The 24,021-nt window shown below is 40.5% G+C and overlaps 1 protein-coding gene across 5 annotated transcripts in view; it reads right to left on the reverse strand.

The window, feature by feature from the left end:
- Window positions 1–24,021, reverse strand: part of VRK2 (VRK serine/threonine kinase 2) — a 164,028-nt gene that overhangs the window by 66,835 nt on the left and 73,172 nt on the right. For all 5 annotated transcript variants that reach the window (XM_029593732.1, XM_029593729.1, XM_029593731.1 and 2 more), the window contains exons 9-10: window positions 9,940–10,060; window positions 6,158–6,216 (exon numbers count right to left, since the gene is read on the reverse strand). In XM_029593732.1, the coding sequence (XP_029449592.1) occupies window positions 6,158–6,216; window positions 9,940–10,060 (180 nt within the window). The remainder of the gene's footprint in view (window positions 1–6,157; window positions 6,217–9,939; window positions 10,061–24,021) is intronic.

Consider the following 24,021-nt stretch of genomic DNA (forward strand, 5'->3'; position numbering starts at 1 on the left):
ATTATGGACCTGCTATTGGTAGGTCTGCTTTGACTATGTGCAGGTGTATGCATGCATAACCAGCGCCCATACACAAAGTTACACCTGTTAGAGTGTAGGGCAATATGTCAAGAGTATATACCCAGGGACCATTGAACACCTTAAGAATAGGGCCTAGCTATCTGGCTTAGTCCACCTTAATCAAAGAAAAATATATATTTTAATGAAATTGTTTACCTATAAGCTAATAGTGTATAATGTAAAAAATGTAAAGAATAGTCTTTTCTTATTAAAACCGCATCAGCAAGCCAGACGGCAGATCTCTGACTTTGAAAGAGATCGCCCGGTCTTCTCAATCGATTACAACATTTGTCTGTCCTTTCTCACCAATGGCTTCTACTATGCTGAACATTATTCTGCAGAATTGGCATATCGTACAAATGTATGATGAGTTTGCTCAGTTACCTTGCTGCACTTACACTCGTGGAACAAATTTGAGGGACCAGTTGGTAACTACTGACTCTACTCCATGTTGTATATCCACCACTGTCGGGGCTCATAAGGCATGTGGCAGATGCTCAGTTTGTCCTGTGATGATGGACGTATCCTCACTCTATTTTCCAATAACAAATGAAACAATTGTTTTACATTCTTTAACATCTTGCACTACCACAGGGGTTGTGTATATTATTAAATGCCCCTGTGACAAGTTTTACGTGGGTAAAACTAAACGTTCCCGTCATACCAGAATGATAGAGCATCGTTCCTGCCTTGCTAGCAACCGTGTCACTGCTCCCTTGGTAAACAATTGTAATGATTTTTCTCATGCATTCACTGATTTACAGGTAAGTATCCTTGAGCAGATTCGCCCTAGTTGGCGTGGCGGGGATCTTAATCTTCTTTTGCTTCGCTCTGAACAGCGTTGGATACACCGCTTACAGACGGGACGGTACACCCCCTTGGCCTTAATGTAAGCTTAGATTTACAGGTGTTCTTCTGATAGCTGTCTAAATCATCGCGAGATGACATCGCTCCTGTTGTGAAGCGCTCTGATTGGTTCATGTGATTTCAAAATTCATCTGATTTAAACAGAGGCTGTGTCTACGATCAGGCTCTACTCGGCGCTGAAAGAAATCGGAGACATTGCTGTTCCGAGTAAGGATTCTACTCTCGTGACCATCAAGAAAGCTAAGTGGTTAAAGCTATTTCATTCACTGTATATTATTTTTTCTTAAAAGGTTAGTTATATATTGCATTACTATGGGAGACGCTATTTGTCCGATTGAAGACTGACAAGTTGGGCTCCTGATGAAGCTTTTTTAAGCGAAACTTCGGCCGTGGTTGAGCCTTTAGAAGTTCTGTTTGGCAGTCTGACCTTTGGAGAATTGTTGATTGTGCTCTTTAAAAGATCTCTATCAGCAAGCAGACCATGTAGAGATGATTTCAATGCATATTGACTATCTACATTGTACTAAGGGAAAGTTTCCTATACAAGTCCTATAAAGACTCTGGTTCAAATTGTATCTACATTGCACCTAAGGAAGAGTTTCCTATACAAATCCTACAAAGACTCTGGTTAAAACCGCAAATGATTGAGAAGACCGGGCGATCTCTTTCAAAGTCAGAGATCTGCGTCTGGCTTGCTGCTGCGGTTTTAATAAGAAAAGACTATTCTTTACATTTTTTACATTATACACTATTAGCTTATAGGTAAACAATTTCATTAAAATATATATTTTTTGATCCCCCATTTTTCTTTGATTTTGCTCCTTGCCTGGGATCTGTTTGCTCTCTTGTTTGATTTAGTCCACCTTAAGACAGGGAATGCTGGGTGCAGGCAGTCTCCTCTGGGCCAGAGATATAACATGGGTTGAGAGCATAGGGAGGACCTAGACTCTTGGAGAAAATAGCTTGGGGGTTGACCTTGAGTAAAAAGGGAAAGGCAGCCCCTTCAAGATAACTGACCTGTTGGAGTTTGTATTATGTAGTTGGAATTATGAATGTGGAATACTTTTGGCTTATTTGCACTGTAAATAAAACACACACAGGCCGATGCAATATCAGCACACGGGAAAACGGGTGCTTATCATTGAGCGCCCGCTCTCCTAATGTGCACCTATCAACCTTTCCAGGGCGCCCAATGCAATATGCAAACGGGCTGCCATTATAAAAAGGAGGTGCTAGGGGAAATTGAGCCCCCTAGCACCTCCTCGGCAAGGAGCACCCAAGAAAGTTGGCTGTCAGTGGGTTAGGAAAACGGGCGCTCAATTAAGAGAGTCCCTTTTCCTAACCTGACCGCAAAGCACACTTTAAAAAAAAAAAAATCTTTTTTTTTACCTAGCTCCTTTTTTCAGTTCCTCTGACTTAATATCGCCATGATATTGTCAGAGGAACTACAGAAAAGCAGTATTTTCTGCTTTTCTATATATAATCATCTTTATTGGATCCATGCAAACAACAATACACAACCGTAAAGAGTAAAAAGCCCATACTAAAAGGAGGGTAACAGATCGCGGGGGTTTGACAACGCTAATCCCCTTATTGCATAAGGGGTTGTGGATGTGCGCCCAAAACACATGTACCGGTGCTCTCGGCTGAGCACACTGTATTGCATCGGCCCGACAAAGAGAAAGTCTTGACCATTTGTTTCTGTGCCCCCTGCTAGTGCATAAGTGGTGCTGAGGCTGCCTCTCCAGTGCTCAGGCTAGCAAGGGTTCTCAGAGCCATCAGGGCATGCAATCTGGGGATAGGAAAATTAAAGAGAAAGTAGAAAATAGGGAGGAGGAGGAGGGAAGTGTGTACTTATCCAAAACCAGTTTATTTTCAGTGCTAATTTCCATTTTCTATGGACTATTAGGTTTCTCATGCATTTCACACAAATATAACAATTAACCTTGTTACAGTTTAGAAGCAGAAATTTGGGCTCTGTTATGTAAGATTCCTTAGCCATGCATATGGCTGAATATCTGGCGATATCTTCTTCACTGCATTTTTTTTCATGCTGCAAAAATGACATTCTTAGCTGGTCAAAGGAATAGTTGTCTTTTTACCATGGGAAATTTACTTGTGTACATTTTTTTTTTTTTTTGCACACCTCCAAATTTCCCAGAAACAAAGCCCATGGAAATGTGTTTATTTGGATATATAATTAAAAAATCCATTTTACAATAGATGCTACATCTATATAAATAAAAATGTTAAATAGTTTGGACAAAATCGCTAATCTCAGAAACCACTGAACCGATTGCTTTCAAATTTGGACAAAACCTTCATTTCTCATACAGGAAGGTTCTTCTGTACTTATATTACAGATATGTCACACCTGTGACAGGTAAAATAGGTTTCAATATTTTTTCGAGAAAACAGCGACATCTGCTGGATGTAAGCGCCATCTGTTACACCTTACACTAACACACGCTACACTAATAATTTCGCCAGTCCAGGTCCACGTTTCACTTCCATTTTAACACATTCGTGCACTTTTTTCGCCGGAAGATAACTATTTCCTTTACAGATAAAATACACGCACCACCCTCCTCACACCCCCCACACACATGCCAAATTTATTTACTTCCCAGGCCCTCACAACACACACAAAACCTGACAGAAGTCCGGGAGGCTCCAGCGGGGGGCCAGGACTGGTCCGGGACACATCTCCTGCACTACGGCCATCGGCTGCCAGTAATCAACATGGCGCCGACGGCCCTTTCCCTTACTATGCCACTCGGGGACACCAATGGCGGCAGTAGCCCATGTGACATAGTAAGGGCGAGGGCCCCTCTGCGCCATTTTCAGGACTGGCAGCCAGCGGACCTTTGCCCTTACTATGTCAGAGGACCTACCGCTGCCATTGCTCCACCCCACTGACATAGTAAGGGCAAAGGGCTGTCGGAACCCGCTTCAGTGCTCGCAGCCGACGGACCAACGCCAATACATCGCTCCTGGACCGCTCCTGAACGCCCGCTCCACCGACTGACATTTTTATCAGATCTCGGGGGGTCTGGAGGGTGGGGGGTGCTAATGAATTTATTGCGAACATCTTGGGGAGGGGTCACGAAGGGGGACCAGGTTTCATTCATTCAGCAACTCTGGGGGGGTGGGGCAGGGGGGCTACTGTGTTTCGTGGGGCTGGGGGAGGGGGGGGCAGGAGAGTGTGGGGTGGTTAGTTTAAGAGAACTTTTCTCATAGGGTTGTTTTTTGGGGGAAGGGGGAGGTTCACACACAAATACATACACTAAACGTGCACGATCTTGGGAACGCACCAAAATAGCCTTCCCCAGACCACAAAACAAATTTGGAAGTGCAAATTTGGTTAGGCACTCCCCTATTTGGCTACATATCGCGCACAGACGCCCAGGGACAGACCACATGTAGCACCAACAATTTTAAATTCCCAGATCTTGGGAGGGGGCAGGAGGGTGGGGAGTTATTATTTGATTTAAAGGGTTGGGATTGGGGGTTTTTTTGGGGGGTGGGGGGGTTCCCACAGAAATAGGAAGGCAAAGGTTTTCTGATCTGAAGGGTAGGCAGTAGGCGAGGGGAGGGAGAATGAGGGGAGAGGTGAGTGTGAGAGGAGAGAGTTGGAGGGAAGGGGGGGTGAGTGACCAAGGGGGAGGAGGATGAGTGACTGAGGTAAATGAGCAAGGGGAAGGGGGAGGGAGGGAAAAGAACCTGACTCTGCCACTGCAAGGCGTGGCGGGGTACCGCTAGTTTTCAATAAGAATCCTAACTGCAGAGTTAGGCATGTACTTTTAAAACTACACAAAACAAGCTTTTCAAACACAAGTATTTAACATAAATGTCATACTGGCGCAGAGCAAACATCCATCAAGCCCAGCATCGTGTCTCCAGTCTAGGTTCGAAAAGGATCCCAAAAAATAAGTTCACTGTTTCTCGCTCATAACCAAAAATAAGCAGTGGCTTTCCCAAATCTACATGGCTAATGGTTTATGGATTTTTCCTTCAGGAACTTGTCTAAACCCTTTTTAAATGCCGCTATACTAATTGCTTTCACCATATCCTCTGGCAACAAATTCCACAGTTTCATTGTGTGTGGAGAAAAAAAATACTTTCTTTGATTTGTTTCAAATGTGCTATCCCTTAACGTCATAGAGTGTCTTATTTGAAAGGGTAAATAAACGTTCCGTTTAATCCTTCCACCGTACTCAAGATTTTATAAATCTCTATCATATCTCATTACAGCTATCTCTTCTTCAGGCTGAAGAGTCCTAACCTGTTTAGCCTTTCTACATAGGGGAGCCATTCCATCCTTTTTATCATTTTGATCATCCTTCTCTGCCCCATTTCAAAGAAGATATAGTTTCACTGCAACAAAACTATTGCTGCAGACCTGTGTATGGTCTCTTTTTTTTTTAACGTATATTCCTCTTAGTTCCAGGATTAAATGTAAGATGAAGGGGGGAGAGACAAATGGCAGGGGGAAAACAGAGAGTGAAAGGATGAGACTCCCATCCCTGGATGTCCTCTACGCCTACCTTACTCCCCCCAGAGGGAGGGAGCCAATGCTATCACCTCTGGAGAACTTCCATGGAGGAAGACAACCCTGCTGGTGCCAGCCCTCTTCTCAGCACCTTGAACATGTTCACAGTCTGGAATTAGTCAAGGGCTATGCTCAATTGAGGGAGGGAGAAGGATCTATCACCACAGGAGCCTTGCACCAAAATCATCATCTTCATTCGTCCTAACCAGGCCTCAGCTTCCAGCACAGGAAGAACATCCACCATCTGCTAGAGACACAGAATACTGGCATGCTGATGTCAGCACAGAGGTATATGAGGAGTAACCTCAGAGAGATTTTGGTCTCCATCTGCTGGTTGGAGTGTATAACCCACTTGTGTGGACTAGCCTGACTGGATGAAGAGGAAATAAAGTCCACTCACACATGTAAAACATGTCCCCAGAACACGTTTTTTATGCATCCAAGTTTGTGTATATCATGGAAGTATGCACCTACTTTAAGGTGGATGAAAATCCACTCACTTCTTTATGGATGATTTACAAGTTACCTATTTTTCTTTGTTTAAAAGCTAAGCCTCAAACTTTACACCTATATTCCCATATCCTGAAAAGAAACAAATTATAAAAAAAGAAAATGCCTGAACAATAAACAGTGAAACTTTCTTCTACAGGTTGTACACAGAACTGTAGTTACACTTACGGCTGCTGCTCTCAGAAAGAGCCCAATTCATCAGGGAATCAGGAAGCTGTTCCATGAATCTGAAACAATATGAAAAGCTACAAGTTTAACTTGCCTTTTTTATCTGATCCTTCATTTACTATTCAGAAAGCTATGAGAATAATTTCCTATCAAAATTACTCCTCTCTCTCGTGCACAACAATATTTCTCTTAAATTGACTACAGTGCAAAAGGTAACACAAAATTGCCATCTGGAAAAGCAGCACCTTATAATTAGGACTGATATATTACTGTTGTAGATAGCCCAAATTAATCTTAATACCTGACTATTCTTATATAGGGAACTAAACCATCAGAGAAAGATAAAACATATACTCTGTTCTATATGTTTCATGTACAGTATCTATATATTTATACCCCAAAGACTTTTATATACTTTACTTGTTTCAATCTATGGCAATAATCACTAGTTTAAAGCCTGAAACACTAATACGTAGCAAGGTATTTTATTCAGCTGTATATCATGTTGGTCATTTAATTTCTTTTAAGCTAACTGCATTTAAAGTGTTCAGTTGCATACAATGTAACTCATGGACTGGTATAGATCAATGAATTAAAGAAAAACCTCTAAATCCAAGGGTGTCTTACTAAAGTGAATCCCTGAGTGAGTCATCAGAGGGCTGTAATACTGAAAATAAATAGTATACCTTCCTTCAGGTCAGGCTGATGTATTTATTTACCTTTCCTTTAACAATTCTGCCATGGTTCTCTTTCACAAAGGGGAGACATGCCTGACTTTCAGGGCCACCCACATTGTGCCAGAAAAAAACAAAATTATAAAACCGGATTGGCCTCTTGTTTTTATGCAGCATAATGTCTTTATACTACTGGCAATTTACAACTTCAAAGAAGGTGTGATTATGCCTACATTAAATAAGAGATAAAAAAAAAAAAAGACATGGATAAGGCAGGCCCAATGGCACTGCAGAGGAGCCTGGTTTGATTCCAAGGTCAGTTCTTATGTTGCCCTGGTCAGTCAGGGCCAAGGATACTGTGAATGAACTGTTCATAGCTGCTGAGTGCAGTCATTGTAAATGACGCCACCTGATGGCCAGATTTAAAGCTCAGGCTGGCAGGGCTCCAGAAGTCCTAGTGCTGAGGGCTGTCACTGCAATGAACTGGCTAGCGGATTTGGAGAAAGGATATAAAATGGGGGAGGGGAGGGGAAGAGCAAGAAATCCCCAGATAGTTGCAAATGAAATCTGTGCCAGATCCCAAATCTGGTTTCAATTACATTGGAAGTCCAAAGGAGGAGGAGAAGAAAACTACCATAGGCCTCATTGCCAAAGCTTATTTTTCCTTCAAAATCTGTGAAAAATAGATGCTGTTGGTGTTTACTATATTATGTAAATGCCTTAATAAAATTAATAGTCAAGTGTCATCAGTCCTAATTAGAACTGGTTTAAGAGCACTGATACATTTCAGAAACTATTTCCTCCTGAAAAAAGGATATTGCACCTGCAAAACAGGCAACAACCGGACCAGTTTCATTTCTGCTTCTTCACTTATTTGAAAGCATTGGTATTTATACTGTAGCTTAGCATTATCCCATCTTCTAATAATTTCTCACAATACTTCAATATCAGTATTTCATTATTTAGTCCCTCTTGCTTACCATTAATATCCAAATATTAATAAAGATCTTAGGGGCTGATATTCAGTTGCTACCTGGCTACATAAGTTAGCCGGATACACTTATCTGGATAACTTGGCTTTGATATTCAGTGGCACAGCCGCACCACTGAATATACTCAGCTACCTTATAGTTAGCCAGTTAAGTTTATCCAGCTAACTGCAGGACAGCCGAATAACAGTCCTAGACTTGTCTGGCTAAGCTGGATGACTCTGAATACCAGCATTCACACGGCCAAGTGTGAATGCTCGGAAAGCCCAGTCCCGCCCCTCACAAGTACATTTTCAAAGGGCTACGTGCGTGGCCAGCGCACACATGTTATAAAATCGGCGGATCCACGGATGCACCGCGTGCTCCTTTTAAAATCAACTCCTTAGTCGGCTAATTTTTTTTTGCCAGATAAAAAAGTTAGCAGGCAAAGTGGCAGCCGCTGACAGTGCCTGGATATTCAAACAGCACCACCAAGCCAGCTAAATCTGAGCATAGCTAAGTGGCGCTGAATAATGGGGGCCCTTCATTTTTATTCTTCCTGGCTCATCATGATTTTATTTTCTACGAGTGTAAGGTTTTGTATAAAGGATTTCTCTTTTGATCTGGGTTGTCCCTGGAATGGAAAATATGGTGAGGAGACTAATTTCCCTCTCCTTTCTTCATACCTCCTCACAGCAGTGCCTGTGACTCTTTGCTACATGCAAGGTAATATTTAAAAAGTAGAATTCGAAGACTGCTCAAAGATTTTATATGATGTGAGTGCAGATCTATGGGACAAAATATGTGATTCCATATTATACTTTTCTTAAGGAAAAAATGTAAGATGTATTACCCAAATGTTGCATGTTGTTATTTTGAAATAAAACAATTGTACTTGAGTAATGAACCATGTCTGCTCCACTTAATCAGCCTTCAAGTCTAAGGTGTACAGTACATCATACTGTGCAGTCTATCATCCCAAGTAACCTCCTGCATACATGATATATAGCCAAAGTATATTCACTTATTAGTCTATTTTAAAAGCCTTACGCACGTGACTCAGACTGGCGCATACTGCGTGGATTTTAAAACCAGCAAGGGTATGCGCATAAAACTTTTTCTCACCAAGAGGGGAGGGATGTGGGCTGGTCTGGGCAGGCCATGGGCAGGCTAGGTCTGTAGCAGGAATCCAGTGTGTAAGTATTTACACACACAAGCATACACCGGGGTCCCCTACCGCGTAACTTTACTTCTGCTATGGACGGGCGTGTAAGTCGTAACAAAAGAAAAAATATGCTAGTTAGTGGGATTTTAAAGGTCGGGGGGGGGTACTAGGGTGAAAGGGGAAGCAAGTTAAGCTAGGGGGTTTACTGGGAGCGAACTGGGGAAAAAGGCCTCTTGCATTGCCGCGCGAACCTACTAAAATTCTCCCCACTTTTGCGCTCAAGATTACATATGCGCGCATCAACATAAAATCTTGCAAGCACGTACACGCAAAGAGCCAATTTCATAACATGGGCGCATATATGTGCCTATGTTATAAAATCGGCACGTCCATGTGCATGCACAGGTCTTACATGTACTTCTTTGCATTTACCATGAAGGATGAATTTAGCTGGTAGAAGAAAGCTTTTAAGTTCCCCTTGCAAAAAGTGCAGGCTTGTAACAAAGGTCAAGGGCAGTTATTCGTTTGGCAGAGCATAAAAGCAAAAGGAATCTGTTTTTCAAACAGACTGAAATTTAATTTTTAAAAAATGGCTATTAATGTGCTTCCATGGTACTTGTTTGCACATCATGATTATTAAAAAAAAAAAAAAAAGTGTGTACTTTCTATAGTAGCAAGAAATCTTAGCTGAGCATCCTTATCTTACCCATCACAGTTTGTGCTAACAATGATCACGCTGCAGTTGAGCAGTTAGCTCACTAATTGTTCTAATTATACATACAGTAGATACATGCGCAATAGATGCATAATCAAGACAAGGCTAGTGAATACCACTGTAGTATCATTTTAATTTAAAGAAGACTGTTTCTTTTTCAGGTATCGTGAAAAGAGAGACTTTGCAAAACTGGAATTGCCCCTTGAAAATCCCCTTTCAGAAAGGACTGGACACATGATGGACTACTTTCAAACCCATACTTTGTTTTAGCAGTCTGGACAGCCACAGGGTCAGTCAGGTTCTGTTCCCAGGGCAGCTTCCCACATAACCACTTCAGTATGCAGTAGGCAAGGATTTCAAGGTCACTTCGCCTGGATAGGGCTGAGGGAGTAAGAATTAATACAAAAAAAAGAGAGAGAGAGATGGATTAGAACTTCCCATTAAGAAACAGAAAAATCTTTAACTGAACTGTTGATAAAAATATGAAAAGCCAAGTGGGCAAAGTGTTTTGTTTGTTCAGCTGTATTAAGAGTCAAAACGCCCAGGCTTTTTGGCCTTGCTCCACAGACCGGCAGTGACTTGTTGCTGTTGAAATGGAGGGTCAGTCTCCTCACCTCCTTCAACTTCATCCTCCTCTAGTCTGGCCTGTCACATGAACTTGATCCCCGTGGCCTCTGACATGATCCAGACAGCCCATAACACAGCACCAACACTTTCTCAAAGAGCCAAGCAGTAAAACAAAGAAATAAATGTCTGCAGCTAAATTGCTAACACATGTTCCAGGAAGTCCATGGGGTCTACACTGGTCATACAGAGAACCTTTGAGTGCAGACTAAATACTGATGGCCTTTCCTGTTCTATTACACTAGATTTCAGTTTGAAAGATATGACAAAACTGCCATCTAGTGTACAGCTAACATAGATGGGCATTTTTCCTGTACAGTCAACCTAGCTCTGCGTCCTTATAATTTCATGGAACTACTTGCTGTAAGAGTAGAAACACTGTTTAAAAAAAAAAAAACTTCACTTGCTCGGTCATGCATTTCTTTCCAAAAACCCATCAGAATTTAATTACTTCATTGTGTAAACTGTTCCCTATTCCTGAAACATCTCTCCTCTCTAATCCCTTTGAGAAAGGAAAATGGTTGGGGGTGAAAAGATGATGCTATTAAATCTTTTTAGGAGACCAATGTAAATGACAAAATACTATAGTGTACATTTTTTTTTTTTTGGTCTGACCAGGAATTAAAAAAAAAAAAAGTTGCCAGTGTGTTTTCAGCATATTCAGAGTTTTATCTTCACACATTTTTGTCAGAAGCACAGAAAAGAAAAACCAGTTGAAAAGCAAGACCCGCAAAGTCAGATAAAACTGAAGGGAATTATTCTAAAACAGGAAGTGTAAACCTCAAGCTTTTATATCCAACATAACATTCTTATTAGAGCAGATCTCAAATAAAATACAACTGTTAAAAGTACCAAGAATGAAAAAAAATATACATATATATTTGTTCCTGAACCTTCAACAAAAGAGAGATGCACTCACTAGCAGAGCTGCATGTGGTTGTTAAACCTGCTGTAAACAGGTATCATGTTTTATGAGCCTTCGTTAAGTGAATTCTAAAAAAGTCACTCGGTGAACATATTTTTTTTAATTTAAAGTCAGCTACTAAAAGCTACAGTGCCAACACATCATAACTGATTCTTGTTACCATGCATAAGTTATTCTAAAAGCATGAGACAAGATTAGCTCTTACATGTACGCTATCTAAACTGCTATTAGAGTATCGGATTATTAAAGGCCCTTCAATCTAGGAGAATGCTACAAAATCCCTTGGGTGCCGTTTATTTTCTGCGCTAGATTCAACAATGTCCTAATGTAAAACTTGGCTCCTGTATTAAAATAAAAAACACAATCTCCACCACTTGCTGTTCTGTAGCTATTTCAATCAATCATAAATCTCCCATTAACTATGGAATGATTCCATTCGTACATATATTCACAAGTCATCTTCTCCATTATGGCAATTCCAGATTAAACCCAATAAACTAGCACTTTTCATTTCAGATCCTTCAATTTCCAGAAAATGCTGGGTGGCACCTGTTTGTGTGATGCTGCTACAACAAGCGGCATACAAGCAGCCCTTTGAGAAAAATTGTCAGAATTGCAGTGGACCACTTTTCCCACTCAGGGAGTAATTGATATGAAGTTGTAAGTAACAAGTCATTTAGATTTCTGAAGTCATTTACAGATTTCTACTAACTGGTCTTCAGAAGGAAGCACTCCTTTGAGAGTTAACTTTATTTCATTGTCTCCGTTTGGCCACACTAATTACATTCTAGTTCACATTTCAGATCAGCACCTATATTCTGAGCCACTACCATATTTCATACATTCAGTAGAGACACCTAGGGCTTTATCATGCTGGTCTCAGGTCAAACACTGGAAAACTAAAAAAAAAGGAAACACTGCAAGAAAAGCAAAGTACCAGGAAGGCAAGGATGCAATTGATCGTATTCTTTCGCTTGTGTACCAAGCAACTGTTACCCAATTGCTTGGTACACAGATTCTGAATTGCTTAGTATAGTTTTTCTAATGAGCAACTGTGTTCTCTAGTGATAAAAGTATAAGAAGTGGACATACCTAGGTTAAGATTAATCATATTGTGTACATTTTTTATTTAAATGTAGCAGTCTGAAATCAAATGTACTAGTTTGCAGACTTATGTTTAATGATACAGATTTAGGTTAAATTATCAAAGGCTCAGATGCTCTGTTGGTAAGTTTCATCTCTTTAAATCTCAATGAATTCTTACTATTTAAACAGAATATTTTAGAAATTAGATCTTTTCCATTTTACTCTCTTTAATTCTTCCCTTCCCAAAAAAAAAAAAAAACAAACAGATTAATTGAAAGCTTGGTAACAAAATATGATGCAAAATGTAATTAGTTCTAACTAAAAAAAAAAAAGGAGCAGAAAAATAATATCTATGAAAATAAAACAACTGTATTTGGCTCCTCTTACAGTTTAGCTGAAGGAAATCAGTTTCATGTCCAACACAGTTTGGATGCATAATATATACAGACGCCTCTTGGGGGAATAGGAAGGCATTAGAGACTGAACACAACCCGAAGGATTCAGTTCAGATGTAGCTGGAGTGTCTCGCCAAGTGCAGATTCATGATTTGTAAAGGAATGTGATGCATAACAGAAGAAAAGGTTATAAAAATGTAGATATTTGACTAAGCTTTCAATGCTTCTATAATATAGATAGTCAAAGAAAATATATGTATGATTCAAAGTGACCCTTCCAAAGCATTTAAAACAATCTGTGTAATTATCCTATCAGATGTTAATTCTCTAGATGCCTCGCATATACCGAGCTCATACGTAACAGAATTTGTTTCCAAAAGTCTGCATCATATGCACAGAAAATGTCTATGAAACTACACAAAAAGTTTGCCAATTGTCCATCAAACACATTGCACTATTACTGAGATCCCCGATCTACATCTCAATACGCTCTATGAATTGAAAGTGCTTTTAAAATTGTGGGGGGAGGGAGCATACAAAAAAGCAAGTTGGTGGTAGTATAAAAATGGATAAGCATATATTGGAGAAAAATGTTAAAAAATCGCACACACAAAATAATAAACGCCAAAGAAGTAAACATGTAAACAGCCGTCAAAGGTTACGAGGGTAACTTTCAAACCAGGGCACTGGCACAGGCGTATGCGTGCACTGGTCTGCGCCTAGGGACGCAGCAATTTTCTAACTTGTGTGCGTATATGCATGCATGTTATAAAATAACCTGGCCGTGCACGCCAAATTTTAAGGGGGGGGGGGCGCACAAATGCTGCTTCTACTGCATAAATTGGGGAAATTGAAAAGGGGTGCACACCAACACTATTCCCAGTTTTACCAGTTCATCCCCAGTTCACCCAGTTAAAAATAGGTACTCCAAACCCCACTAGCCTTCACTCCCCCATTATCCCTGATCCTAAAAACTCCACAGATCTGCCTATTTTTCTTCTTTTCTTTTTTTTTTTTTTAAACTTGCACGTCATCCATAGCAGATGTAAAGTTATGCAGCAGGGGGTCTCTGTACGCCAGCCAGGGCGCGTCAGAATTTACACACACATCTCTGCTTCACAGCCCGATATGCCTAGGCTTTGCCCATGCCTTACCACTTTTTGAAAACTTTCCAGATTTGTGCGCTGTGGGAAATATGCACATACCTCGCCAGTTTTAAAATGTGCTCAGTGTGCGAGAGCCCGACTTATGTGCACATCGGGCTTTTAAAATTCACCTTTTAATTTGCTTTTTATTATATATAGTTTAGAATATTATTTTGTCTCCTTGGAGGGTTATATTTTATTTATTGTTAATATTTTGGGGGTCTATTTATCAAATACTCGGGGACGGTAACTTTTAAACAGGCACGCGAATGGAGGCGGCCATTTTAACATTCATGCATATATGCGCATATGATATAAAATTGGTTGTACATGCATACGTGTGCGCAATTTTATATGGACGCAGCTTGTGGGTGCAAATGCCGGCTCTACCATGTAAATGGGGGGATTTTATATAATATGCACACCGACACAATTACCAGTTTCCCCATTCTACATAAGAACATAAATTGTCATACTGGGTCAGACCAAGGGTCCATCAAGCCCAGTATCCTGTCTCCAACAGTGGCCAATCCAGGCCACAAGTACATGGCAAGTACCCAAACACTAAGTAGATCCCATGCTACTGATGCCAATAATAGCAGTGGCCGTTCCCTAAGTCAACTTGATTAATAGAACTTATCCAAACCTTTTTAAAACCCAGCTAAATTAACTGCACTAACCACATTCTCTGGCAAAGAATTCCAGAGCTTAATTGTGCATTGAGTGGAAAAGAATTTTCTCCGATTAGTTTTAAAAGTGCTACTTGCTAACTTCATGCAGTGCCCCTTAGTCCTTCTAATATCCAAAAGAGTAAATAACCGATTCTGTTCCCAGTTCACCCAAGTAAAGGCTCCTGACTTCCTAACTCCCATAATTAACCTTCCTCCCTTTTCCCCTATTAGCCCTGACTCTTCAAACCCCGCTGACTAGCCCTGATTTTTTTTTTTTAATTTTAAAATGTACACGCCATCCATAGCAGAAGTAAAGTTACATGGTAGGGGACTCCAGCACGCACTTGTACACGTAAATACTTATGCACACTTTTCAAGTGACCTTCCTGGAATGCCCATGTCCTGCCCATGCTCTGCCGAGACCACATCCTCATCTCACCCTTTTTTTAACTTTTAGATTTGTGTATGAACTGGGAGATACATGCATACTTGAGTACTTCTTACAATCCACGTGGTGCATGCCGGCCCGAGATACACGTATCTCTCAGCTTTGGCGCGCAAAAGGCTTTTAAAATTCACCTTTAAACACGTTAACATACATTACTGTGTATTGTTAGTAAATATTCATGAGGCTTATTTATTAACAATGCACATAAATGCACAATTTACATTAGTGCATTTTGATAAAAAAATACCTCTTAGTTTTATTTTTATGTTCACATGTATTCACTCCTCTAAGATATTTGTATGAATTGAGTTGTGGATGTGATACTTTTAATAAGGCAAACAAAAAAAGGCACTGCAGTACATGAGCTTTTGAGACCACAAAGTCCCGTCTTCAGGCTGCAGTTTTCTCCAGGATCAATGCAGCAAAGTAAACTCTGAGCAATGGAATTTAAATATATATAATGCCTCTCCAATAGTGTAGGAACACCGATACATCTTTCTTTTTGGTCTATTCAGCAGTATACATGCATTCTATTTCAATTTAGAAAAACTGCACATTTAGCACAATTACTTAGGAAAAAATTAGAAACAGAGAAACAGAAATGTGACTGTAGAAAAAACATATTTGGCCTATCTAGTCTGCCCATGGACACCAACTAATCAACTTTACAATCCCTGTGACTCCCATGTGTTTATCCCAAGCAAACGAGTCAACCTTGCCACCTGAACAACCTTAAAAAAGAACCTATTATTTCAAACTATCTACGAAAGATGAAAGAAAAATCTTTGAATTTAATAAGAAGAAAAGGTAGGATTGACTACAGCAAATTCTAAGGAGTTAGAACCAGTGGCTTAGAGCCCATTTTAAGTCACATATTATTAATCACAGTTATGAATGAAATAAAAATGGAGATAACCACAGCAGTTTCCAATGAAATCATATAGGCTTGAGGATTTGCCATGGCCCTTTGCATTTTGTCAGTTGCCTTGGTTGCTACTGTAAAGAACAGCAGTATCAACTGATTGCTCAAATCCTGCCTGCTTCCTGGCCTACCTCAACCTCATTTCTTGGCCTATATGCTGGCTTATAATTTAATTTTTTTTTTTGGGGGGGGGGGGGGGGGGGGGAACAGGTGTGTACCTTTTAAAAGTGGGGAAAGTCCTGGTTTGTAAAGCGTCTTTCCTTGATTCACCTTTTCATCTGGGTCATGTTCCATGCATGCTCAGCAGGATTGCTCCAATGCATGCTAAAATGGGTGAGCTCAGGCTGCCCCCTAATTAAGTTAATCATGATGATGGGAAGCACTAAATACAAAGAAACTAAAAAAAAAACCAACAACAAAAACTGTAAACATTGATGCTGCTTCAGGAGTAGGAGAAAATCAGACTGTGAAAACAGGAGCCTAACAAGCTCCTATTTTAACTGCCAGCTGAATGTCTTCAACAGTTTTAACAAAGTGATCCTGCCATAAAGTAGCTATACCAGAATAAGAATACCAAAGCTTTTCGAAGACATCATTAGGAACAGTCCCTAAAAGTCAGCCTATGACCATATAAACTTTTACTCTGCATGTATAATTGTATAAAAAAGTGTTTACATGGTGACCTGTGCAGGGCTGTGCCTCTCAAATCTTAAACACAAAAATTAAAAACATTGTTTTCAAATTTTTTTTTTTAAACTGAGGAGAGGTGTAAGTAACCTTTCTCCAAAGATTTTAAGCGATCACAAATTCTACCCTGGAGAAGACAAATTTGGCTGATCATCTCAATTTATACAGAACTACTACATTTTTCAAGTCACATTAGACTGGTTCTTTTAAAATTTATTACAAAGAAAGTTTGGAAATCTTATCAGCATGAGAAGCAAATAGCTGACATGATTGTTTGTGACAGAATATTTTTTCTTTTCCTCTGGGAGAAAATGTTCTCATAAATTAATATCCATTTTAAAGTCTGATTATAGTTGCCATCATGCAGAATTTTACCTATCACAATATATAAGTACCCTGTAAAATCATCTAAGATTTTTTTTTTTTTAATGAAAAATTAGATTTAAGAGGCTCCATGCTAACAAAAGGCCAGATTCACCACGACTTCTTTCCCATTTTTGTGGATAGGAAAAAAAAACACCTTACTGAATCAAGTCCATAGAGTAACACTACAATCTTACCCACAGGACTTTGTTTTTGAGACAAAGAAATGTAATTGTCCTAGGACTATATAATGGAGCAAAGTCAGATTAAAACAAAGGTTCATGCCCTTTGATCTGTGGGTTTTTAATATCAAAAAGACTTTAAAAGTCAGGAATCTCTCTTCATTCAGCAAAAGTTAAACCACATTTCAAATAGCAATATCAGCTGAAAACAATTTTCAGGGATGCTTCTGCTGCATTCACTGCAGGAAACGACTTTTTTTTCCCCAGCAACTGATACTGTACTTTTTTAAATTTAAAAGCAATGCAGTGAAAGTCAGTACGACTGAGTAAAGCACACTTCCATACAAGGACTACGGAAATTCTTCACAATCAACAATGACTGCATGAAAAGATGCACAAAAATACATGTTCAGCCACAGCAATGTGATAGTTTTCAGAAAACAAAATTCTGTTATTCCTAATATGCTCCCTGATGTTCTTTGGCTTGTGTCAGAAACTAACAGGAGAAACAATTCTGTAGAAGATCTCCTCTTGTATGTTATCACAGGTCAGAAAATAACAGGGAAGACATCTCCAAGCAAAAAAAGGGGGATTTTTAAGTAAAACCTGTACTTTTGATTATCATAAAAGTGTAATCACAGTAAAAGTAGTCGCTAGTGAACTTTCTGTGAGCTATGAAAATATGAGGGCCAAAATAAAATAATACCCCATATCAGACCTTCAGTAGTACAGATTTAGTTCACAGGGCATGGAAGTTGGCAGTTGCACAGCTAGAAATAGTTGAAAATGGGAATGATCAATGTACCAATACACAATGCATTGGCAGCAAAGTTCCTGCTGAGAAGGATCAAATGTGCTTTCTTTTGTTCTGATATATTTGCCCTCCCACACCCTATTACCATTGTCAGGTGAGTTGTTACTAGTTATCTGAGATGAGTCCATCCCAAAAGGCTGAAGGATTTCCCTGCTCCAATCTGCAGCTGTAGCCAAGATGCCCTCATCAACATTTGTCACTCCTTTGTTGGTCTCTGAAAGATGGCTTCACCTAACCTTGAATTTCTATAGACCCATTTCACATTTCTAGACCAACCCATGGTGCCTCACCTTTACCTCATCAATGTACAACTAAAAGAGACAGTAATACACAAGGAACAGGAATGGGTTAATCTGACAAAGAATGTATAAGGGGAAATGTTTAAAAGGGAAGAGAAAATTGAGTAAAATATATGGAAAAGACAAAACAATAGGGGCAAGGCTTGTAAAGAAATGCAAAAGGGAAAAGCAAAACTGTTTTAAGGCAAACTGAAAAAGCATTAACAAGAATCAAGTCCAAGAATTTTAAGTTCCAGTTTCCTCCTGTTTCTTGTTCCACACACATAGCAAAACAGGTCCCTTGTCTACAAAGAGTCTGCTGCGACAGGAATTCTGCAGCCTGCTTTATTTTAATCAGCGGATGCTTTGAGACCACATATCAGTACAGTACCTTGCTCCAAGTTGCTTTACACTGAGCTGTAGCATAAGCTTAGATTCATAATGGAAACAGGTACATAAAATGCCCTGCACCTTTCACCCAGAAACCATACAGCTCTGTGCTATTTTAGAATACATAACATTTCATAGGCTGTGCAGATCAGTGTTTTAAGAATAATCAAGGTACCAGCAGGTTTGCAAATTAAGCAAACTTGTTAAAGACGGTTCTCACACTTCACTCTTGAGTCCAAATAAACAATTCTGTCAACTAGATGGAAAGTATGTGGTATAATTGCTCATCAGAAGAACTCAAACAATAATAGTGAAACATCTAGTGTAGTCGCTTAGAAAAAAAGTCAGACAAGAGAATGATCCCCAGATTCATTCCACACAAAAGCATACATTACACGGAATGTAATTTAGACAGCTCATACTCTTCTTATGTTCATCAATGATGGTAAATTAAAACAGGTCTTGCACACTCAATGCACAGGTCCAGAGTATTTAAAAACACTCAATATGTTAAGCGCAGTATATCTCCAGAGAAATTAGGTATTGACTGAATGCCTCAGTGAGTGGAAAATCTACAAAAATCCATAGTATGCATTGATCCAAATATTACTTTTTAGCACTACTAACAATGTAACAAATTTAAAAAGTACCTTTGGCGCAGATATAATTCTCTTTAATTATCAAGCAACAAGTCAAAAATGTAACACTATTTATACAAGGCGGCCTTTTAAAAAATTGAATGTAGCAATAAAAGCAAGCTCAAAATGCTTTCCACAAATTCTGCACTTAACCTGTGCTGACATTCAGATTGTGCCCCTGGGCTGTTGTAAACGAGAAATGAGCTTAAGGAACGAACCCCCAGTTTTGTATGGCAATTACATAAGAGCACGTGAATGGTTGGAGAAGAGCCAGTTCTGCTGCTGCCCCAGATACATAGATGAAAATTACATCTGGAGGTTATCTTGGATAAAGGGGCATTTTTGAACTAGCAACTAAAAAAAAAAAAAAGGTCAGCAAGGTTGAAAAACAATATATATGGGTGCATCATACCACAGTATAGAACCACATGCCCTCAGAAAAATTAATACCTTTTCTCCAGTTTGGGTATTGGCAAAAGCCAAAAAGGGCTACTGATCTCTTTCCAGCAGTGCCCTAATGCCTAACAGCAGCTTAAGTGTAGCAGACAGAAGGCAGCCAAACAGCCCAATCAAGAGAGGTGGAGAATATCCCTTGTATTTTGATAATTTGCCCCTTCCAATAGTGTGCAGTGCTATAGTAGATGGCTTTTCAAGTTGGCTGCCCTACCTTCCCCAGGCAATAATGGTGCGCACTGTTTACGACAAAAAGGAGAAAGGGCAATTCCTATCCAGGACTAGAGATGTGAATCGTGTCCTCGATCGTCTTAACGATCGATTTCGGCTGGGAGGGGGAGGGAATCGTATTGTTGCCGTTTGGGGGGGTAAAATATCGTGAAAAATCGAAAAAACGTAAAATCGCAAAACCGGCACATTAAAACCCCCTAAAACCCACCCCTGACCCTTTAAATTAAATCCCCCACCCTCCCGAACCCCCCCCCAAATGACTTAAATAACCTGCGGGTCCAGTGGCGGTCCGGCAGCGGTCCGGAACGGGCTCCTGCTACTGAATCTTGTTGTCTTCAGCCGGCGCCATTTTCCAAAATGGCGCCAAAAAATGGCGGCGGCCATAGACGAACACGATTGGACGGCAGGAGGTCCTTCCGGACCCCCGCTGGACTTTTGGCAAGTATTGTGGGGGTCAGGAGGCCCCCCCCAAGCTGGCCAAAAGTTCCTGGAGGTCCAGCGGGGGTCAGGGAGCGATTTCCCGCCGCGAATCGTTTTCGTACGGAAAATGGCGCCGGCAGGAGATCGACTGCAGGAGGTCGTTCAGCGAGGGTTCCGGCGCCTCGCTGAACGACCTCCTGCAGTCGATCTCCTGCCGGCGCCATTTTCCGTACGAAAACAATTCGCGGCGGGAAATCGCTCCCTGACCCCCGCTGGACCTCCAGGAACTTTTGGCCAGCTTGGGAGGGGCCTCCAGACCCCCACAAGACTTGCCAAAAGTCCAGCGGGGGTCCGGAAGGACCTCCTGCCGTCCAATCGTGTTCGTCTATGGCCGCCGCCATTTTTCGGCGCCATTTTGGAAAATGGCGCCGGCTGAAGACAACAAGATTCAGTAGCAGGAGCCCGTTCCGGACCGCTGCCGTTCCGGACCGCCGCTGGACCCGCAGGTTATTTAAGTCATTTGGGGGGGGTTCGGGAGGGTGGGGGATTTAATTTAAAGGGTCGGGGGTGGGTTTTAGGGGGTTTTAGTGTGCCGGCTCACGATTCTAACGATTTATAACGATAAATCGTTAGAATCTCTATTGTATTGTGTTCCATAACGGTTTAAGATGATATTAAAATTATCGGACGATAATTTTAATCGTCCTAAAACGATTCACATCCCTATCCAGGACTGAAGTTTTATCAATTGCTCTGTACCAGGGGGCATAGGCGCCACCTCTATGAGTGCTGTGTGTTCCTGAGAACCCTCCCCTTCAATCTCTCCTCTTCTTTCCTCGGCTGCTGTGGGTCTGGAACAGTGAAGACATGGGGCAGGGGGGGCACATTCGATAGTGGGGGCGTCTTGGAGCATCCACTGCACCCCCTTGGAGCTGGCACCTATGCAGCAGGGATTGCCTTTGCACTGACCATCATATCTGCCAAGCCCCCATCCCACCCTCCCTCCCTCACATTCAGTCACTGGGAAATTTTCAGTGTCGGTTGTTTTAAATGACAGCCTAAATCTATATAGCCTTGAGTCTTTATAGGAGTCCTCATGCAGTTAAAAAAAAAAAAAAATTCTGCAAAAGAACTGTAAATTGGAGACCTATAACTGTCTGGCAACGTTTACTTTTAAAATCACATTTATTTCCTGTACTGTGGAAACAAAAGTGAAATACCGAAGGTATTTTCTTTCCTGAAAATCAGAAAATCAAACATTGATATCCTTAGTCAATTACTACTAGCCTACTGTTTGACATCAGTTCAGGTTTAAACCTATCCTAAGCTTCAAATTCCATTTTTACGCTATAGTAACTGAGCATGGAAAAAAGTGATGTTAGCCAATAAGCTGAACAATTACGACCTGGAAAACCCAGTGCAGTCACAGTCTTGAAATCTGAAGAGCTTAATTTTATTGTTGTAGCAATCTATTAGTGAAGTGATGCTTTAAAATGAGGCATAATTTTTATTTCTTTTTTTTCAAGGACTGGAAGACAAATAGGGACATGTTTGTTTTGGGTTTTTTTTAGCTGAAAAATATGCCATTTATCTGTATATAGAAATATATTTACTGCATATAAGTTGATGACTTAAGACACTTCCTTTTGACTTTTCCCTTTTGCATGGTTTTGAGCATTTATGGTAAAATAAATAAATAAATAAATAAATTCTTCAAAAGAAAGATTTAAACACAAATTGAAAGTGTTTATTGTTAATGCTTCTGCTTCAGGGATTCCAAGACGATCTCAGAGGGCTGGCTGCATGTTCCCTCTGGTAATGCGCTGTACTACCCTTTGCAGGAGAAATTCCTGGCTTGAGAAAGTTATTCAGAGGTTCAGCCACAAGAAGTAGAAAGGGGAATAAAGAATCCGGGTGTCACAATGTGCATGACGGAAATGCACGGATCTAAATTGGGTGATCCAGCTTTCAAGAATTAGGGGCCTGTAATTCTTGGTGGTGGTTCTTGCAGTCCCACCCAGTAATTAAGGAGGATGACACAAATCGCACTGGTCAAGTTGTGTGAACCGCTTTTGGCCTGTGTTTTCATTTAATCAATCACTCCTTTTACAAATGGAGACAGCATCCTCAGTCACTACTGTTCCCAAAGGATAATGTGTGGGGGAGGGGAGGAAGGGACACTCACTGTGGGCACACTGGCACCGCCTGCTACCACCATGCAGACTGGCTTAATGTCCCGATCAGAAAATTGGAATCATTTGTAAGTTTTCAAGATCACAAAGGTCCCTGCTCTAGGAATAGCCAGTAAAATAGAACAAGTTCTACTTGTACATCCTCTCAAGGGGGCAACTTGCCTTCCTCTTCCCTGACTCGCTAACATGTTCTGCAAACACCTTCCCTCAACTTTTCTCTTCTTTCTTCCCCCCTCTTCAATTTTATTTATTTATTTAACTTTTTCAAAGTTGTTAATTTTCACGCTGTTTACTTTCACTTTGTTTTACCATCCAGTTAATTTGGCACTCGTTTACCCATCTCTGCCCCCCCCGGCGTGGCATGCCCTCCCCTCCCCCCCAGCAGCGTGCTTCGGGTCCGTCCTCACGGAGTAAAGTTCTGAAAGGGTGGAAAAGCTCAGGCAGTACGCGTAGGAACGGCTGGGTGGGGGGGAGAAGGTTATGGGGGATATACCGTCCCAAACCCACCCACCCCCGCCGGTAGCAATCCTCAGTCTGCACAGCTAGAGGTCGCTTGCCACCGCTGTTCATTAATCTCACCCCTTCCGTTAAAAAAAAAAAAAAGTTGGGATTAATAAATGCTGTACGATTTGATGTATTTGGAATCCTTGAAACTGCTAGTTACCTGACAAAAGAATTATTGCCCATCACTTCGATCACTATTTTTGCTTGCAAAGAGAACAGAGCTGGGGAGAGCAGATGAAAAGAAAAATGATGCCAAGAATTTCTTTTAAATGTTTAGTATTCCTCATTTTATAAATAGCTATGAAAGGTCTAATGACAAAGTTTCAAGCAGGTGCAGCCAAGCAATTCCCTTATACCTGGCAGTCTGATTTCATTTTTCCTAATGACCAATATTAAACTACTGCAGATTTCAACAGTGCTGGCAAATTACCAAGACCTTCCGCATTACATGGTCAATGGTCCTTTTAATAGAAAAGGCAATAATATGTAGTTGTTTGTGCCAACTAAAACTCATTAGAAAGTATCATTTTAAAGCAACAGGATAGCAATTAATGTGCTTAGATTTCTAATGCCTGCAACTTTAATTTGTGACACTTACCCATTTCACATTCAACAGAAAAGCGAGCAGAGAACCATCATTTTACAGTGAAAAATTTGGAAGAAAAGAAGTTGAGAGAATATTGTTTTGCAAGTGAGGTCAAAGTTTTTCAATAATTCTCATTTTTTTTCTCCTCTAGCATAACATTAGAATTGACTTTTTGTCTTGCTGACAGAGCAAGTAAGAAAGTTGTGCTGCATTGATTGTGAACAATGCAGCCATCAGAGGGACCGTGCACCACATATTTTCAATATTGACCTTCCACTCCCATCTTCTATGGCTCTATGGGTCTGCTATTGGATTTGGACTGCAGTGTAATAAACAGCTAAGGTTTAATTAATGGTAAATGAATACAAGACATAGGTTATGACTTTAA

Source organism: Rhinatrema bivittatum, chromosome 3, assembly GCF_901001135.1.
Source record: "Rhinatrema bivittatum chromosome 3, aRhiBiv1.1, whole genome shotgun sequence".
NCBI classification, from domain to species: Eukaryota; Metazoa; Chordata; class Amphibia; order Gymnophiona; family Rhinatrematidae; genus Rhinatrema; species Rhinatrema bivittatum.